The 17,377-nt window shown below is 40.2% G+C and overlaps 1 protein-coding gene across 1 annotated transcript in view; it reads right to left on the bottom strand.

The window, feature by feature from the left end:
- ESR2 (estrogen receptor 2) overlaps nt 1-17,377 on the bottom strand; it is a 33,858-nt gene that overhangs the window by 11,082 nt on the left and 5,399 nt on the right. Inside the window, exons 2-5 of the mRNA XM_035551243.1 lie at nt 16,000-16,175; nt 13,064-13,180; nt 3,332-3,630; nt 1,639-1,642 (exon numbers count right to left, since the gene is read on the bottom strand). Coding sequence (XP_035407136.1) covers nt 1,639-1,642; nt 3,332-3,630; nt 13,064-13,180; nt 16,000-16,175 — 596 coding nt within the window. The remainder of the gene's footprint in view (nt 1-1,638; nt 1,643-3,331; nt 3,631-13,063; nt 13,181-15,999; nt 16,176-17,377) is intronic.

The following is a 17,377-nucleotide window of genomic DNA, read 5'->3' as shown; positions in this document are numbered from 1 at the left end:
GCCTGATCGCCTGGTTGCCCTGTAAGTGCCGCGTGATGACACTCAAGATAATCTGCTTCATGAGCTTCCCTGGCACTGAGGTCAAACTAACAGGCCTATAGTTCCCCAGGTCTACCCTCCGGCCCTTCTTGTAGATGGGCATCACGTTTGCTAGCCGCCAGTCGACTGGGACCTCCCCTGACAGCCAGGACTGCCAATAAGTGATGGAAAGCGGCTTGGCCAGCTCCTCCGCCAGTTCTCTCAGTACGCATGGGTGGATCCCATCCGGCCCCATCGACTTGTGTAAATCCAAGTGCTGTAGCAGGTCACCAACCATTTTCTCATGGATTATGAGGGCCACATTCTGCTCCCCATCCCCTTCCACCAGCTCAGGGTACTGGGTATCCAGAGAACAACTGGTTTTGCCGCTAAAGACTGAGGCAAAGAAGGCATTAAGCACCTCAGCCTTTTCCTCATCTCTTGTAACTAAGTTTCCCCCCGCATCCAGTAAAGGATGGAGATTCTACTTAGTCCTCCTTTTTGTGTTGATGTATTCATAAAAACATTTTTTGTTATCTTTAATGGCAGTAGCCAGATTCAGCTCCAGATGAGCTTTGGCCTTTCTAATTTTGTCCCTGCACAGCCTTGCAACATCTTTACAGTCCTCCTGAGTGGCCCGCCCTCTTTTCCAAAGATTATAAACCCTCTTTTTTCTCCTAAACTCAAGCCACAACTCTCTGTTCAGCCAGGCCGGTCTTCTTCCGCAACGGCTTGTCTTTGGGCAAGTGGGGACAGACCGCTCCTGAGCCATTAAGATTTCCTTCTTGAAGAGTGTCCAGCCTTCCTGGACTCCTCTGCCCTTCAGAACCACCTCCCAAGGGACTCTGCCAACCAGTGTCCTGAACAGCTCAAAGTCAGCCCTCCGGAAGTCCAAGACAGCGGTTTTACTGATCCCCTTCCTGACTTTGCCAAGAATAGAGAACTCTACCATTTTGTGGTCACTCTGCCCAAGACAGCTCCTGACCACCACATCTCCCACCAGTCCGTCACTGTTTGTGAACAGAAGGTCTAGCGGGGCACGTCCCCTGCTAGGCTCACTAACCAGCTGCATCAGGAAGCTATCTTCCACGCTCTCCAGAAACCTCCTAGACTGCTTTCTCTGGGCTGTGTTGTGCTTCCAGGATATGTCTGGGAAGTTGAAGTCCCCCACGAGAACAAGCACTGATGATTTCGCAACTTCTGCCGGCTGCCTGTAGAACCCCTCATCCGTCTCCTCATCCTGGTTTGGCGGTCTATAACAGACCCCCACCAGGATGCTTGCCTTGTTGGCCCTCCCTCTGATCCTAACCCATAGGGACTCAACCTTATCATTCCCAGCCTCAAGTTCCACAACATCAAAACACTAACATAGAGAGCCACACCACCACCCCTTCTGTGCTGCCTGTCCCTTCTGAAGAGCCTATAGCCAGACATTGCAGCACTCCAGTCATGACAGTGGTCCCACCATGTTTCCGTGATGGCAACCAAGTCATAGCCTGCCTGCTGCATGATGGCTTCCAGCTCCAAGCTTTTTATTGCTTAAAATCAGGTCATTTCCTAAAACTGTTTTCCCTGTATTACTTTATTTTCCCCCCCACTCCCCCACAATTCATTTCCTACCAGGCTAATAGAACTATACATAGTCCTCTGAAATGGTATCTATTAATCAGCTTTTTTAAATCAGAAAATAAATTATAGCAATAGACACCATTTTTACCCTTACAGTTACTTACTTGATGGTTATTTTCACTGTTCCTTAACTCAGGGAAAATAAGAATTAAGGATTCTGACACTCAGTTTAAAGCACTCCATGTTAACAGCAAAACCACTATCGCTGTACAAATAGCCAGCACAGTTTAGGATGTTTGTGCCCCAGCACCTAAACCGGAATTTGCACACCTGAAAGCTATCATACCCGAACCATCCAACACAGTGGCTGTGCCACGGAGACTCTGCAAGGAGGAGACGTAGCCCAGCAGTTGGAGCTGATAGCATCTTCAGCCCCTCCACCTGGATCTGAAATAGCATATACTTCCCTTATCCTAAATTCTTAGTTTCAGGAATGTACAAAATTTTTCCCATGAAGACTAACTCCTGTACTGTGTACGCACTCTGTTTTTTTCTATATATAAGGATTACTGTCATGTCTTCCTGGGCATGTATTCGAGCAGTAGCAAGCACCGCTTACAGTGACAAGATGTGGGCACAGGCTGGCACACTCTACTTGCCTTCAGCGTAAAATCTAAGGGAGAACCATGCTGTGATGACCCCTCAGTCCAGACATCCGTGGGCTTAGGACCTCTAGATGCACTGCAGAATGCATTAGCCATGCAAGGTGCACATAGCTGCAGGGATTGCTCCTAGCAGAGCACTATAGCTGAAGTTAAAGATTAAGCTCCACACTGCTGTGTCTCTGTCAATTATTCAATGCTTCTTTTAGCTCAGTACTATTTAGTTGGCCACCCTAGCTCTCACTAAAAGGCTATGGTCTACAGTTTAGTCTATGTCAGCCAGCATTTTTTTCCACACAGTTTTGCCAGCTATCTTCGCTATGTTCTGGCTGCTTTTACTCTGTCTTTTCTTCCTTATTATGGCTGTTTTAAAGTGGGCCCTTCATGGAGAAGAAATTGCACATGTTCACCACTTACTTCAGTTTGTAAGGAGAGAAATGGTACATTGCCACGGTACTGTAGCTGCATTAGAGAGTGGCTACATTCAAGGCAGTAACACATGTAGCTGCACTTCAGTGCATGTTCTTTGTGTTGCCAACAACCCAAAGCATCCTTATTGATTGTTGTTTTTAAGGAGTGCACACAATAATTCTGAGATCGATACTATGTGCCACTTAGCAATCTGAAGCTCTTGTGTACCAACTATGTCAGCTGAAGCAATTGCAGAGACTCAGTGCTTGGATACACAGCTGTTTTCACCAAATACAACAGAAACCTTACATTAAGATTCAAGGAAACAATTTGACCTTTTTTTTTTTTTTTCCTACAGCAATCTAATTAATACACCTTTTAATGAATAGCCTTAATCAGATTAATCAGGCATTTATAGTTGATGAGGTAGAAATTACATGCAACACCAACTATGCTTTTTAGCAAACTGAATAAGTATTTGGCTAACAGCAAATATCAAATTATTGGTAAGGTTGTTTGATTCAAAATACTTCCAAGTGAATTACCAAGAGCTATAATTTCTCCATTACTTTTATAGGATAGAAAACATAAGAACTTCATACCACACATTCACAGTGCTATACCATCAAGGCATTGAATAAAATAAACAAAAAAGAGATTGAAATCCTTACCAGGAATTTTTTGGCCCAGCCAATCATGTGAACCAGCTCTTTGTCTGCCAGTTTTGTCAGGGACATCATCATGGAGGCCTCCGTGAATGGTTTGCTGGGACGACTCACCAACACATTGGGAGGTTCAGCTTCAAGTAGAGTTAAAACGAACTGCTCTGGACTGACTGTGCTGAGGAGGATCTCTTTTACACGGGTGGCTGTCTCATTGTATTTCTTAGTTTTGCTAATGCAATGCACTTGATCTTCTGAATTGCGATGGCGGCGCAGGATTCGATATCCACAACGTTCTCTTCTTGAGCCTGACACAAGAGGCACATGATTGCATTGATGTATATTTCTCTCAGTGTTGCATTATACAAATTCAAATGTTTGAGAAGGGAAAACACCCTTTAATTTTGGATGTTCTAACCTGAAGCATCAAGTTTCAGACTTTCTAGAGCATTTATCATTGACCTAACTTTGCTTCCACTGACTTCAGTTGAGGCTTTGGTTTACTCTACTGAAGAAAAAAATAAAAAGATAAATGTTTATTCACTTACAGTTAACCCACTTTACAAGTCCCTGGGGAAATTCTCATTGACATCGAGAGAGATAAATCAAGTCTTCAAAATGCAGTTAAAGATAGCTGTTTACTTTGGTTTTAAAATTCTGTTTTAGATGTCAATTGGAAAAGAAAAAAAAAAAAAAAGACCTCTAAAGTTTGGGCCATGACACAGTGTAAATACCTCACCCAGAAGCACAGCTGTTCCTCACTGCTAGCTGGGTGTTCAGTGAGGTGACCCATCTTCTCCCTATGTCCTGTTAATCCAGTGGGAGTTTCCCCCAAGTGAATTCAGATATCTACAACTAGACAGAGCAAGCCCCATTTTTGGAGCTTTGCTTGAAGAATACTATTTCTGTTTCACAGAACAGTCCTTTTACAAAGGTTTTTAATTCCCAGAACGATATTTTTTTTCATTATCACAACAGCAAACATTCTCTGACTATCAGTATTATTGCTGGGATCAGTTATCTGTCTTTGGAGAGCTGCCATACAAAGAAGCTAAAAGACTCTGCAAAAACACTGGGGGATTTGCTAAAACACTCAACTATGGTTTCTGCTTCCCTCACTCCTTTTATGTTTACTTATTTACAAATAATCCTTGTCAATAACTAACATACAAGATTTCATGATATTAAAAATCAAGATATTTAAAAATATTAAGTTACTAAATAGCTGGAATCCTCCAGCACTTAACATTTTCAATATCACTGCTAAATTGTCCTCTAATTCTTTCAGAAGTCATTTTTTTTGTGCTAGCCATCAATTCTTCCACTGACAAATGATACTCAAAGGTTGAATTTTCATATATATGTAAATGCCATTGGTAGGATAAATCTATATCAGACCAACATTTATTACTGCATTAGCAGAGACCATGGAGCCTTAAAGCATAATAAGAGGTTGCCTCATTTGGTTTCAGTCCTGTAAGTTACACAAAAGCATCTTTTCATCTAGTTCTGCTATCTTGACACTACTACAATTAATGAAGTTTTTTTGTCACGTTGCCTAAAGACTTCTCACCATAGTCACAGAATCTGGTTCTTCTTTATTAGGATACATAATTCATACCCTAATATTTACTTCATAAAGTATATGAAGGTAAAGGGGCAGTGGAATGATGAAGGTGTAAAAATCCCAACAACATGATCAATGCCAACAAGGACCCTGCCTTGGCTATTTCCAGGGTTATCAAAGGACAAGCCCGTGGAATGACACCCACCAGATAAGTCAACAAGAAGAGCTGTAGGGACCAGGAGTTCCAAGCCAAGCACTAGTGTGACCAGAGGATCTGGATGCTACCAGAAGGGCCATGGGTTTGGACCAGCTGCCAGACACCTGCTTGCATGTGTGTACATGTGCAAGAGTTTGTGCACAAGGCACCTGGAAGACCGAAGGAACCAAAGGCTACTGGATAACACTGATTTTTCTAAAGCCTGTTTTTGGAGGCATCCATAACATATGTATGTTTCTGTATCCACCTGTGTGGAAGAAGAGACAACTACCAGTGAGTGGAGTGTGGCTGCAGACTCTGAGGACTTTTATGGCCAGAGACACCAGCTGAGAAGATCTGGGGATGTAGGTGCCAGCTACCTGACAGAGTGTCTAAACCCAGCTACTGGAAGGATCCATACTGTATAAATGCATGCATTTCCCACTGCTTGTACTTGCATGAGTGCTAGATTTTGTCTGCTGATCAGTGTGGCTGGCTGCGGATAGAGGCATTGTGTGTTTTTGCTAATGGCAATACACGTTCACACTCTCTATTAGTTGGACCCAGGGACATAGCAATGTAGCAGCTTCCTTTCTTTCATGCTACCCGACTCAGCAACTCCTACCATTCTTCATCTACATCCATCCATTATATTAGAACATGAGTTGTCTAAATTCTAACCAGATGACGTGATTCTGGCACTGTTTCATTTAGCCAACTAAGAGTTTCAAATACAAGCAAAAATAAAAATAACAGAGGTGAAGGCACACACACACAAATAAATATTCAGATGCTATTGGCAAGGCTCATCCTTCTAAATAAGTTGTTGGGTGAATGCAGACACTCAGTGGTAGAGGTTCCCCAGGTGTGGTGGCTTGTCAGGTCATAGTCCTGTCTCATCTTCAACAGATGTTAAGCACCATTTGAGTCAACCTGTGAGAAGGATGAGATGCAAAGGCCAGTCAGGTATAACCTGAAGGCACTGAACAAAATGGATAAGGTCTGAAAAAAAGTCTGCCAGGACTTTAAGGTTGTGGAACTTTCAGTTGCACATTGTTACAAACCTTGCTTGCTGCCTGTTCAATAAATTGCGTCAGATGTAAAAGAGAAAAAAATGAGCGTTAAGGAAGTTCTGGATACTAGAGAACACCTGCTACCTGAAAGCACAAGAGACTGTAGAAGACAAACAGGCAAAGCTGGTTCAACAAAGAGACCTTGAGCACAGAGGAACTTAAGTGGAATGAGGCATTTGGAGCAAGAAGCATTACCAGCTGGAAGTACCAGCCTAAAGTCTGTAACACAGTGTGCAAGGATGCTTCCATGTCCTTTGTGGCCTATGGGTAGGATGAAACAGCTTGAGTACTGTCAGGACATTTACACAAAGAATGGATTGAAGGAAAAAAACAGTGATCTGCAAAAGAAATAGCCTTAGTTGAGCTGATTGTAATCTAGCTAGAAGCTGCCAGAGAAGCTGAACGGCAGTTAGTGAAGGGTAACACACCAGCAGAGACAGAGCTGCAGACGTTATCTCATGGTAGATTTATGAAATCAGCCTTGATGACGACCCCCCCACAAAAAAGGTTACCTGCAGAACTGCACAAGTCAGAGGAATTTCTTCAGCCATCTCTATGGGCAAATACTTTTCTTCCTGAGAGAGTCAAAGGACAGCGAGGCGTAGACGACACACGGAAGATGTAGTGAACTCTGTGCTAAACCTCATTTTGGACTAATGTACTAAGGTCAAGAGAGAGGAAAGTCTTAAAGTGCTTTGTCAGCTTCAGAAAAACATTAGAATGGCACTGTGGGCTGCAAACTGTTCTGAAGTCACATCATGAACAGAAAGTATGTAAATATTTTCCATCACGGAAGACAAAGAGGAAAGGTCAACAGTGAGCTAAGAAACTGGAACAAAAGTACAACTGGAGACAGAATGAGGAAACACCAAGGTATCACGGTGCTCTATGTACAGAGAAGTCAGTGGCTGTGACTTCCATATGAATGTCCATAGTAGAGACTGTAACCACCAGGAGATAACTGAACTAGAGCAGAAAGCAACACTTTGTATGGGTTTTACTATTTAGAACGCTGAAACACATTGAACAAGGGCATCTTGAAGGGCTAAACAAGACAAATAGCACAGAGGGACTAAAAACCATAGGTAGATGCAGGGAGGAGGAGGCATTTTCTTGGGCAGAAAATACCAGCTGTTCTGTGGCATGCATTGGTTTTATTCTCCAGTACGTGGTGGAGATGTGAATCCCTCTAAAAGAGGGCTCATGAGGAACAGCAGCCTTTAAATTAAACACAGGGAAGAGTTGTTCAGTTTGCTGAAGGGACCATATCTAAAACAATAAAGTCAGAAAAACTACTGGTTTAAAAGTGAGCTGGGGAGATGAGGAGACATCTGGTGAGACAATAAGGAAGAAATTCCAGCAGTTCAGAGACACCTGCCAGAAGCAGCGAGTGCTCAGGCAAGCACTTGCAACCAGCTCATGGATCCTAGTTCAATTCCCAGCACTGAATTGAACCAAGGGCATTCCTGTGGGACTCAGCATGCTCTGATCAGCTGTCCTCAACTCATTTGAAATGGAAAAAAAAGGAGTTGTGAAGGAGGAGGAAAAAAAAAAAAAAGGAAAAGGAAAGAAACAGGATACTGAATTTTTGTATTTTGTATTTTTTAATCAATGTATACTGTCAAAGTAGGCAAAGGCTGATCCACTGAGCAGTGTGCTAAAATAACTCATCGGTAATTAAAGGAAATACCATTTATTTCCACATGAAAATTTATTTTGCTAGTATTTAGAAGGGAAGAGAGAGCGGGGGGAAGAGAGAGCAAGAGTGCCCTGTAAGACTGCACAGCGAGGAAAACAACATTTAAACTTGCCAGTCAGTTGATCTGTCAGGAATTATCAGCCTTTCCAATTAATACAACATTTAAACCATGTAAAGGAACTTTTGTGCTTCCCATTTAAATGCAAAGTTTAGGCAGGACTGAAAAATGTTGCCTGTACATCCATTAGCATCCAAAAGGCACATGTGTTTATAAAACTATGTGAGGAAATAATTACAGACCAGCTTAATGTTTGTCTTAACTAGACAGAGATGTGGATCTGTCTTTTAAAGACACACCAATAAAACAAAGTTTCCAAGGTTAGGGACTGTTACTGACCTTACCACAAACTCCCTAAATATACTTAATAGCTAATATTCATTCATATAAAGGTAATTCAGGGAATTGGAAAAGTGTACAAGATGATCATTCTTCCTACTGCACTCTTCTCATTTAGAACAATTCTTTGCATAAGAAAACAGCTGTATTCAGCTGAGAATGCTGGATCAAGGGCAAGACCTCCAGTTACAGCACCATAAGCCACATGGGTAAGTGATCAGAAGAACACAAGAAATGAGACACATCAGTCATTTGGTTTGTTCAGCCCAGAGCAGAGCAGGCCGAGGGGAGGCCTCACGGTGGCCTGCAGCTCCCTCCCGAGGGGAGCGGAGGGGCAGGTGCTGAGCTCTGCTCTCTGGGGACAGCGACAGGACCCGAGGGAACGGCATGGAGCTGGGACAGGGGAGGGTCAGGCTGAGGGTTAGGGAAAGGTTCTGCACCCAGAGGGTGGTCGGGCACTGGGACAGGCCCCCCAGGGCAGTGGTCATGGCACTGAGCCTGACAGAATTCAAGAAGCACTTGGACAATGGTCTGATGGTCTGATTTTTGGGTGGTCCTGTGTGGAGCCGGGAGTTGGACTCCATGGACCTTGTGGGTCTCTTATGACTCAGGGTATTCTGTGTTAGCTTATTATAATGAGTCGGTTGTTCACTCAACCATGAATAAATCACAACAGGTGTTATTGGCAGTAGAACACACCCTTTTTAAATCAACACGTTCTTTACAAATTCTTTGAAAATTGCAAACGTCTGTCTGATATGGTGGGCATGTTGCTCTTAACATTGATTTTGGTCCCTGGCAACTGCTTACATAACTAGCCAGTTCAGCAGGAATTGCAGAATCTACCACTGAATATATTATAATCAGTTTATAAGTGTTTGAGCTTAAAACTTTCTGTTCTCAAGTATACATTAGTAAACCATTATCACTCAAATCACCTTTGAAGGCAAATGCAAGTGTTCTGGTGAATATGCCTGTATTCATCGAGCAGGCCTACTGACAAAGAAGCTGCTGTCTGCCATGGACATACGAGAACAAGAGCTGAAATTGCAATGGTTTCTAAAATAGCTAAAATACAATTAATACATCTGATGTCCAGAGAATGCCTCGAAACATTTTTCCCCATTTACTTTCTATGTGAAAAGCAATTTACTGTATTTCAAAGTGCTATCTAGAAACTGCATGCAGCAGACAAATACAGGAGAAAAAGAGCTAAATCCTGAACTTCACATTTCGTATGACCCCACATAGAAGTCTTTTATTATTTTTTTTCCTGCAAACTTATGGAATGGTGCCAGTATTCAGGGCAGTATCTATCCATCAATTTTTAGTATGGCCCCTCAGCTTCCACATTTTGTTGGGAAGGGTGCAAAACCAATCTTTGTTTGGAAAAGTAAGTCTAGTCCAACAGGGACAACAGGGAAACTGAAGTCGTCTTATGGAAGAATGTTTGTTCGAGCCTCAGGAAGCAAAAAAAGAAAAGCAGTGGTCCAGCTGCTCACAGAGTGGCTATAGCAAAGTGATGAAGCAACTCCTCTCCTCTTTACTGCCCCGGGCCATCAGCCTAGTCCACTTCAGGATCCTCAGGTGAACACCAGAAAGCTCTAAGAGAAGATCTGTTTTATCCTGATCAATTTTATTCAAATTTGCAGAGCAGAATTTACTTTTAATAAATGTGTACTAATTCTGTTTTCCTTGTTCCTGGTGACAGTGCTTTGCAATTAGTTGTCTACCATTGCTCCTAATGCCAAAATTTGCAGCAGTTTTCTTGATTGGAACAGTAGGCAACACAAACTTCCTGCAGAGAAATTTACAGATGCAGCGTCTGAGACCCTGTGCTTTTGGAAGCGGTGGTATATGTTCTGTTAGAAAATCCATTATCACCTTGATATTAAGCACCTCCAAGCTAGCCTCTTCTGAAATACCTGTGGCTTGTCAAGTTGACTTCTCTATGTTTATGAATGCAATGACACCCAAGAGAATTTCAGACCAGGAAACTCCAAAGCAACGTTTTCCTACTACCTCCCACTGTTTTAAAGATGGCATATACTACCCAAGTGCATTTACCCGCAGAAACATACGTGAATATATAAACACAACTTTTTTTTTTTTTGGCCAAGCCATCCATTGATAATATACAAAATGAGGATTTAAAGATGTCATGCAAACAGTGTGGAGTTTATGGCAAGCTTTCATGAACTGGCAAAGTGGTAATTGAGGCTCTTTTATCACTTCTGCTGGACAACAAGTCTCTGCTGAGTAAATATGCTTTTACAAACCATTCTATCCTGTGCAGGGTTTTAGCAGCAGTGAACCCATGCATTCACTAAGTGACCTGGGAAAAGCACAGAGACTTGGGAAAAGCCTTCATTAAAAAGAAAATGTACTCTTTTATGGCTTTCTACAGTACAAAAGTGGTATTAAAGCATGTCTCTAAGAAGAAAAAATTTGAAAGATAAACACTCTGATCTGCAGGAAGTGTCATTTATGTTTCATGCAAGAAATAACACTCTTAAAATCTGTCTCGTTTAAATGTCTGTCATTCACAGATGCCTCTTAACTCATCAGGTAATTCATGCAATTCTGCTTCAATTAGCAAACATGTAATTTTTATATTCCTTTTTTTTCAAATTAAATTCTAAAGATTCTCAAATTATATTCTCATGATTCTCAGATTTCAGTGCTACTGAAACTAATTAGAAAACTAATTATTTTTAAAATATAACTCCTGTTACTTATTATATTTAATATATTAGATATAATAGACAGATCTATTATATTTAATATAAAAATGAAGACATTTATAAGTTTCAAAGTGTCATTAACGTACTATAAACATATTGTAGGGAAAAATGTTTATGATTATGTGACAAGATTAAAAGGAACATGGACCAAGACATAATTACATATTATCATCTTTTATTACTTGTAATACCTTAGCATCTATGAAGCCTAATCACAAACCAGGACTTCCTGGACAATAAGAATAAAAGGATTAATTTAAGGAAAGCATTGTGGAGAACCATCTTATAATATTATAGTAGAATCAATCTTTTCAAAAGCTCTCCAAATCCAATGCTGAATCATGATAGAAAACACTCTCAGAGAGACTTACGCATTGAGTAAAATTCTCAGTCATAAATATGAACAAATGATACCAACATTACTCAGAAATTAAAGCTTCAAAAGGCATCTTCTTTGCAAGAGTATGGCTTTCCTTTCTGGAGGCCAGACAGCAAAGGTAGCTAAGAACTTATTAATGAAAAACAATGACAAAGCCAAGATGCATCATCGCTGCAGAAGATAGGAACTTCATTTAGAAAGACCTAGCTGACTTGAGCAACAGAAACTAAAAGTGCTTCAGGAGTACAAAAGTAATACAAGGAACAATTGAAATTGTTGCTCTAAGCTGGGAGTTATCATCTAGAAATGAACAAGGAGGCTGCAATCGTAACAACTCATTGAATGATTATGAACTGTCAGCAAGATGCAACCAATGAAAAGGCAAACATGATCCTGGGCTGCATGCAGAGAAAACCTCCTGCAGGAACAGATAAGTTTTAATGCTGTTACAGTGAGGAGAGTTCACAGGAATATCTTCCATGATTCTGGTCACCCAAGTGCAAAATGGATTATTCCAAACTAGAGCATACTGAGGGACGAGCTACCCTAACTTCCAAAAATCTGTCTACTGTCCTATTTTACAAGAAGAGGAAATTGCTTGGTTTATTTAGCATAATAAAAGAAGGTTGTGAGGGGATATGACTGTAGTCCATAAATACAACTAGAGCATTAACAATAAAGAAAAGAGCCTCTAAGCTACAAGACATCGTTGCCACAAAAATAAATGGGCATTAACCATCCAGCAATAAATGCAGACCGGTATTCACAAGAATATTCTTAATGAAAGAAATAATATTCTGCAAACAAACTTCAGATCAAAGCAGTGGAAGAGTGAAAACACTGTCTAGCCTTGAAATAGAAATAGGTATCTGCATTAAATGGGTCGAAATAAGATGCATGCCTGCAAATCACCAAGGACCAGACACAGTGACCTTGTCCTTTCCACTCTAGTTTTTCTATGTAATGTTTTCCCAGCCTATTTCTGATATGTACACTGGGGAAACTATAAGCAACAATAGCTTGTTCTTTATAAGACATGTAGTCAAGCTGCAGAACTCCTTGCTATGGGATGTTGTAGGTGCTAGGACTTTTCAGGACTAAAAGCGGGACACTGTACAAATTACTATTTGATTTTTCCATTGAGGCCTATTAAATGAAAGAAACCTCTTCTGTCCTCAAAGTTTTCAGCAGTAGCTTCACTTAGCTGTTAGTCTCACTTACTCTTCCCTAGGCATTCACGCTGTCACCACTGGAGGCAGGACACTGGGCTAATTTACTACTGTTCTGATGTAGTGCTGCTGTTCTCTCATTACATTCAAACAGAGAACACAGTACAGGCTCATCTACCCCATATTATAAGGGATTTCAGTTGAGGCTCAAGCAGCAGTAGTACCTGGGTTCCCATTCTGCAGATGCAAATAAACTGCGTTCACAGAGCTCTGCAGAGGAGCTATGGTTTACCTGCATTTAACCTACTCCCTGCTCCTTCCCATAGGTTTTCTTCTGAAAATAAAACTCTTTTTCTGCTTTAAGAATCAGTGCATTCCTACATATAAAACCAGCTTAAACCTTGCTCTAATTGCCTTGTCGTGCCTTCACAGGATTCCGAGGGGGAGCTGTACAGAATTGGCTGAAGGAAAAGAGAAGTTAAAACCCAGTCAAGAAACACTGACACAAAAAACTCACCGCATTTCATCATTCCCACTTCATAGCATTTCCGTAGCCGGCATGCCTGGCAGCTTTTGCGCCTGTTTTTGTCTATTGTGCATTGATTGGTAGCTGGGCAGATGTAATCATTATGTCCTGCAGCAGAGTACAAGAGAGAAAATGTAACATCTCCATCAATCTCTATTGGCCATTTCCCATATCAGAATCTTCTTGATTTTAAGCATCCCAACTTTGTCTTATACACATATCTAAGCTCCATTAATTTAAATTATGCAAATATGTATTTATGCTATACTGAAGATGTTAATCTGTGTCCTCAAAAGTAACCAGACAATGTAGATCAGCATTTACTGGTGACTGCTAGATAACCAAACATCCTCTAATACTAACTCATTTTTGAAAATGGGACATATGCTCTTGTAGATGTTAACTCTCAATCTCCAACTTCTTACTGTATTTTGAGATTCTACAGGTGGCAGATAGAAGATTTTTTCCTCTGCACAGTTGAAAATAGCAGTGTATACAGTCTCAGTCCTGCAAGATTTAAGGAAACTACAGCTCTATTTACTGAGCTCTCTCTCTCTGACATGGTGAGTTCCAGAAATGAGGAAGCCTTTGGAGAACTGACCCTAACTAAAGGTAATTAAAAAAGAAAAAAGAAGAAGAGAAAAAAAAGATAAAAAGGCAGCCCAAGATAGAAAGGCTAACATAAATTAATGCATACTATATAATACAAAATAAAGCAGAAGCTATAACTGGACAAGTTTTTGTCTGATTTGCATCAGTTTCCAATACAGACTTTTTGTTGCCTTCCCTTTCTCTCTCACTTCACCCCACATCTCCCGCGCCCTCCCCTTTACATTGCTGTATTTCATTAACCAATAATCAGGTCCAAAAGTTTATTAATATAAACTAGATTCAACTATGATCTTGGTCTAAATACAATCAAATCACCTACTACCAAATCCTGGAAGTCTCTCTTGCAGTAGTTACCAAAGAATGCAAATAATATTCAATCATTTACATTTTGTAATCTTTTTTTCTCTCAAGTTGCTTTTCAAAGTTATTTTTTCAAACATTAAGAATAGACCAGGCAAAGATAGAGCAGTCTAGAAGTATGTTTTTTTGTTTGTTTGTTTTGGTTTTGCCTTGATTCATGAGCAAGTCCAATAGTTCATGTCCCCAAGCATAATTATTTAACTGAAACATTGTGACTATTTCCTTGCAAAATTAAAATAATATTAGCCTTGAATTTTTGAACTGACAGAGTTTTAAAAAGAAGAGATCAGGTTACAGTTTGTCCTATTTCCTACTGGCAGATAAGACTGAAAAACAAATTACTGTTTGTCACTCTTCACACAACATGGGGGGAAAGGAGGAAGAGGCTCTCTGTTGCACTATAATCCAAGCACACAAAAGTATAAAAGGGTTTTAAACTCCTGTGGCCTTGGGATAATTTTGTTTGCAGGCAGATGTTCAGAGATGTGGGACCAATATGCTATGCTATAAACTTAGACAAGCAGAGGAGACCACACACATTTGTCCAGTCATATCATTTAATACTAATTCTGGGCCCACCATAGCCCAATTGTTAAATGCTGGGCTGTGGTAAGCCCAGAAGTTTTTGATTTTTATAAGCAACATCCTTCATAACAACAGTTGCAACTGAATGTTTGATAGTGCTTTATGCCAAGAACTTGCTTTCATTTATTTGAATTACAAACAAATGTTACCTGACAGGGTACATTAAGGTGTATAAAAAGCCACAGTGGGTAACTTTTTCATGGCCAAAGCACATGTGAGCAACACAAGGGCAGGCAAATAATTTTCCTGACAAAAAACACTTTGAGATCAAATTCAGTATTCATTTGTGATGAACTGGAGACAAAGTTCTCTTCAATTATGTTAAAAATCAGAAGAACTTGCAACAGTTCATAGAAATTGTTATTCACCCAAGCAGAACTTGCACAATAAGTTGACAAGGCAAACAAGGTTTGAATTAAGTTTGATTCTAATGGTGACACCAATTCTGCCACATTGAGCCAAAAAAGCCCACCTCAAGATTTCTGAAGGCCCTGTGCAGAAGAGGAAGGGAACATTACAGACCAAACAAGGACAGAAGTTTGTGTTAGCATCTGCAGTTAGTATCCAATGTCAATCTAATTAAGTTTCCCACCAAGAGGTCCCAGATGAGGCCAAAGAACATAATAAACAGGGCCAGGGTTAAAGAGCTAGAGTGATTCAAATCTGCAGTGTGGTGCATAAGTCATTGCCTGTAGGCTGTGATAACAACCATGGAGAACTACATCTATTTCATCCTGCAACCACTCAGCAAATCTGAATTAAATAAAAAATATTTGAGAATTTAAACACTGAAGTCATGACCTTAGATAGAGAGATCTATCAGAGTAAGAAATACTGCATCGTAGGCCTTAGGAGCAGGATGAGTGAAAAATAATAATCAGGTTCGTACCTAGTATTTACTACACATTTTTATATCCTACATACTGTGTACATATTATATGCTGTGACAACAGCTCCAGGCAATATACTCTTGTCAGGAATAGTTCCTTGCAAGCAAAGTCTTCAGACAATTACCTACTCTGTGTCTGTTGCAAGAAATTCACGATTACTGTGTCTGCTTTGGGACACAAACTGCAATCAGATTCACAGGTGTGCAGTGCCATCCCCATAGAGGCCTTTGCTGCAGGGCTCTCCCATGCCATGTACTCCACCTCTTCTCTAAAGAAATCATTTGTTTGTTCTGTAATGTTTCCAGATCTTGATCACATAAGAACCAAAAGATAAAGCAGTCAAATCACATGTTGTTCTATTTTCTATATGCAACCATGCACAAGGATTTTAGATTAACTCACTACTAGATCAACCACTGCAGTCTCTCATCATATGAAACAATTTATCTGAGCAAAATTATCAAAAGCTGATTTACCTACCTTGAATACTTCTTTTAAAGAATGCTTTGCAGCCTTCACATGACCAGACTCCGTAGTGATATCCTGAAGCATAGTCACTGCAGACCGCACAGAAGTGGGCATCTCTTTTTGAACCAGGATTATTTGCAATTGGGCTTGTACAGTCATTGCCATTAGTTTTTCTTTTTAATGTCTCTCTGATAGAGAAGAAAAACATGTTATAAAAGAGTAAAAAATAAATCTAGCTCTGTCATAACTACATAAATCTAGCAAAGGGTTTCATTATTTTTCACATGAAATGTGAATCTGAGTCTACAACATCAATTCATAACATAAAACAAAGTTTTCTGTTCAAGGTGACCACCCACATTGATCACCCTAACAATGGAAATGCTAAGTAAAAGAAAGTCCGAATACAAGAATGATGGAGAAACAGCATCAATAAAAATGTTTTCTCCACTTAAGTTAATAAGATGCCTGCATTTCTGAAGTGCTGCAAATAGTTCCAGCTCATTGGAACTATTCTTAGCAACTGGATTAAAATTAGAATGGGACAATAACATGAAATAACAGCCAATTCCTGACACCAAGATCCTGTAAACAAACAGCAAGAGGAAAGGAAATAAGATTGTCAGTAAACCAGGTTTTAGGCATAGGAAACACATCCATTGTATACTTTCTGGACCTTGTTTTCTTGGTGGTTTTAGCATGTCTTACCTTTTTGGTCAATACAGTTTCTAGCTAGAGAGAAAATACTGTCATGTGCAAACTCTCAGCAGCAGTCTGATAAAAGGGAAGCTGTAGAGTGAACTTAACGGTACACACTTAAGCTCAGAGGCACAAACTAGGAATTGCAGAGTTCTACTGCCTTCCAGCAGTATTAAAGAGAAGAAACTTCAGTTTGAATAAGACAGCAGGTGGCACAATCTGTGACTTGTGAAGAATATGCTCCAGAGCAGAAGAAACCCGTTCACCAACGAGAGCAAGTTTAAACAGAACAGCAGAAATATGTTGAAAGTGCTGTTGAAGAGGCTTTAACTAACATGTTGAAAGTAGACTTTGTGCCGGTTTCATGACAGGAGGTAAGAATAAACACACCCGCATGCCAATGAAAAATCATTGAGTTTACAAGTATTTGAGGAGAACATGCCACAATTTTCTAGTAGAAGAGTCAGAAAGGAAAAAAGGTGCTTCTCAGCAAATTCCAAAACAGGAAAGTTACAGTATTTATTGAAGAAATAAGTTACTTCAAGCTTCTTTAAACAACAGTAATAATAATCTTTTTTAAACGTTCATTTATTCAGATGTTACAGGAAATAATGGTGTTTAGATGTTTAATGACCCTGGTCTCTGGTTACATACACAGTTAATGAATTTCTCAATCACTAAATATTTCCAC

The sequence above is a fragment of the Cygnus atratus genome, chromosome 5 (assembly GCF_013377495.2).
Source record: "Cygnus atratus isolate AKBS03 ecotype Queensland, Australia chromosome 5, CAtr_DNAZoo_HiC_assembly, whole genome shotgun sequence".
Classification (NCBI taxonomy): Eukaryota; Metazoa; Chordata; class Aves; order Anseriformes; family Anatidae; genus Cygnus; species Cygnus atratus.
This window is presented reverse-complemented; position numbering and strand designations above follow the sequence as displayed.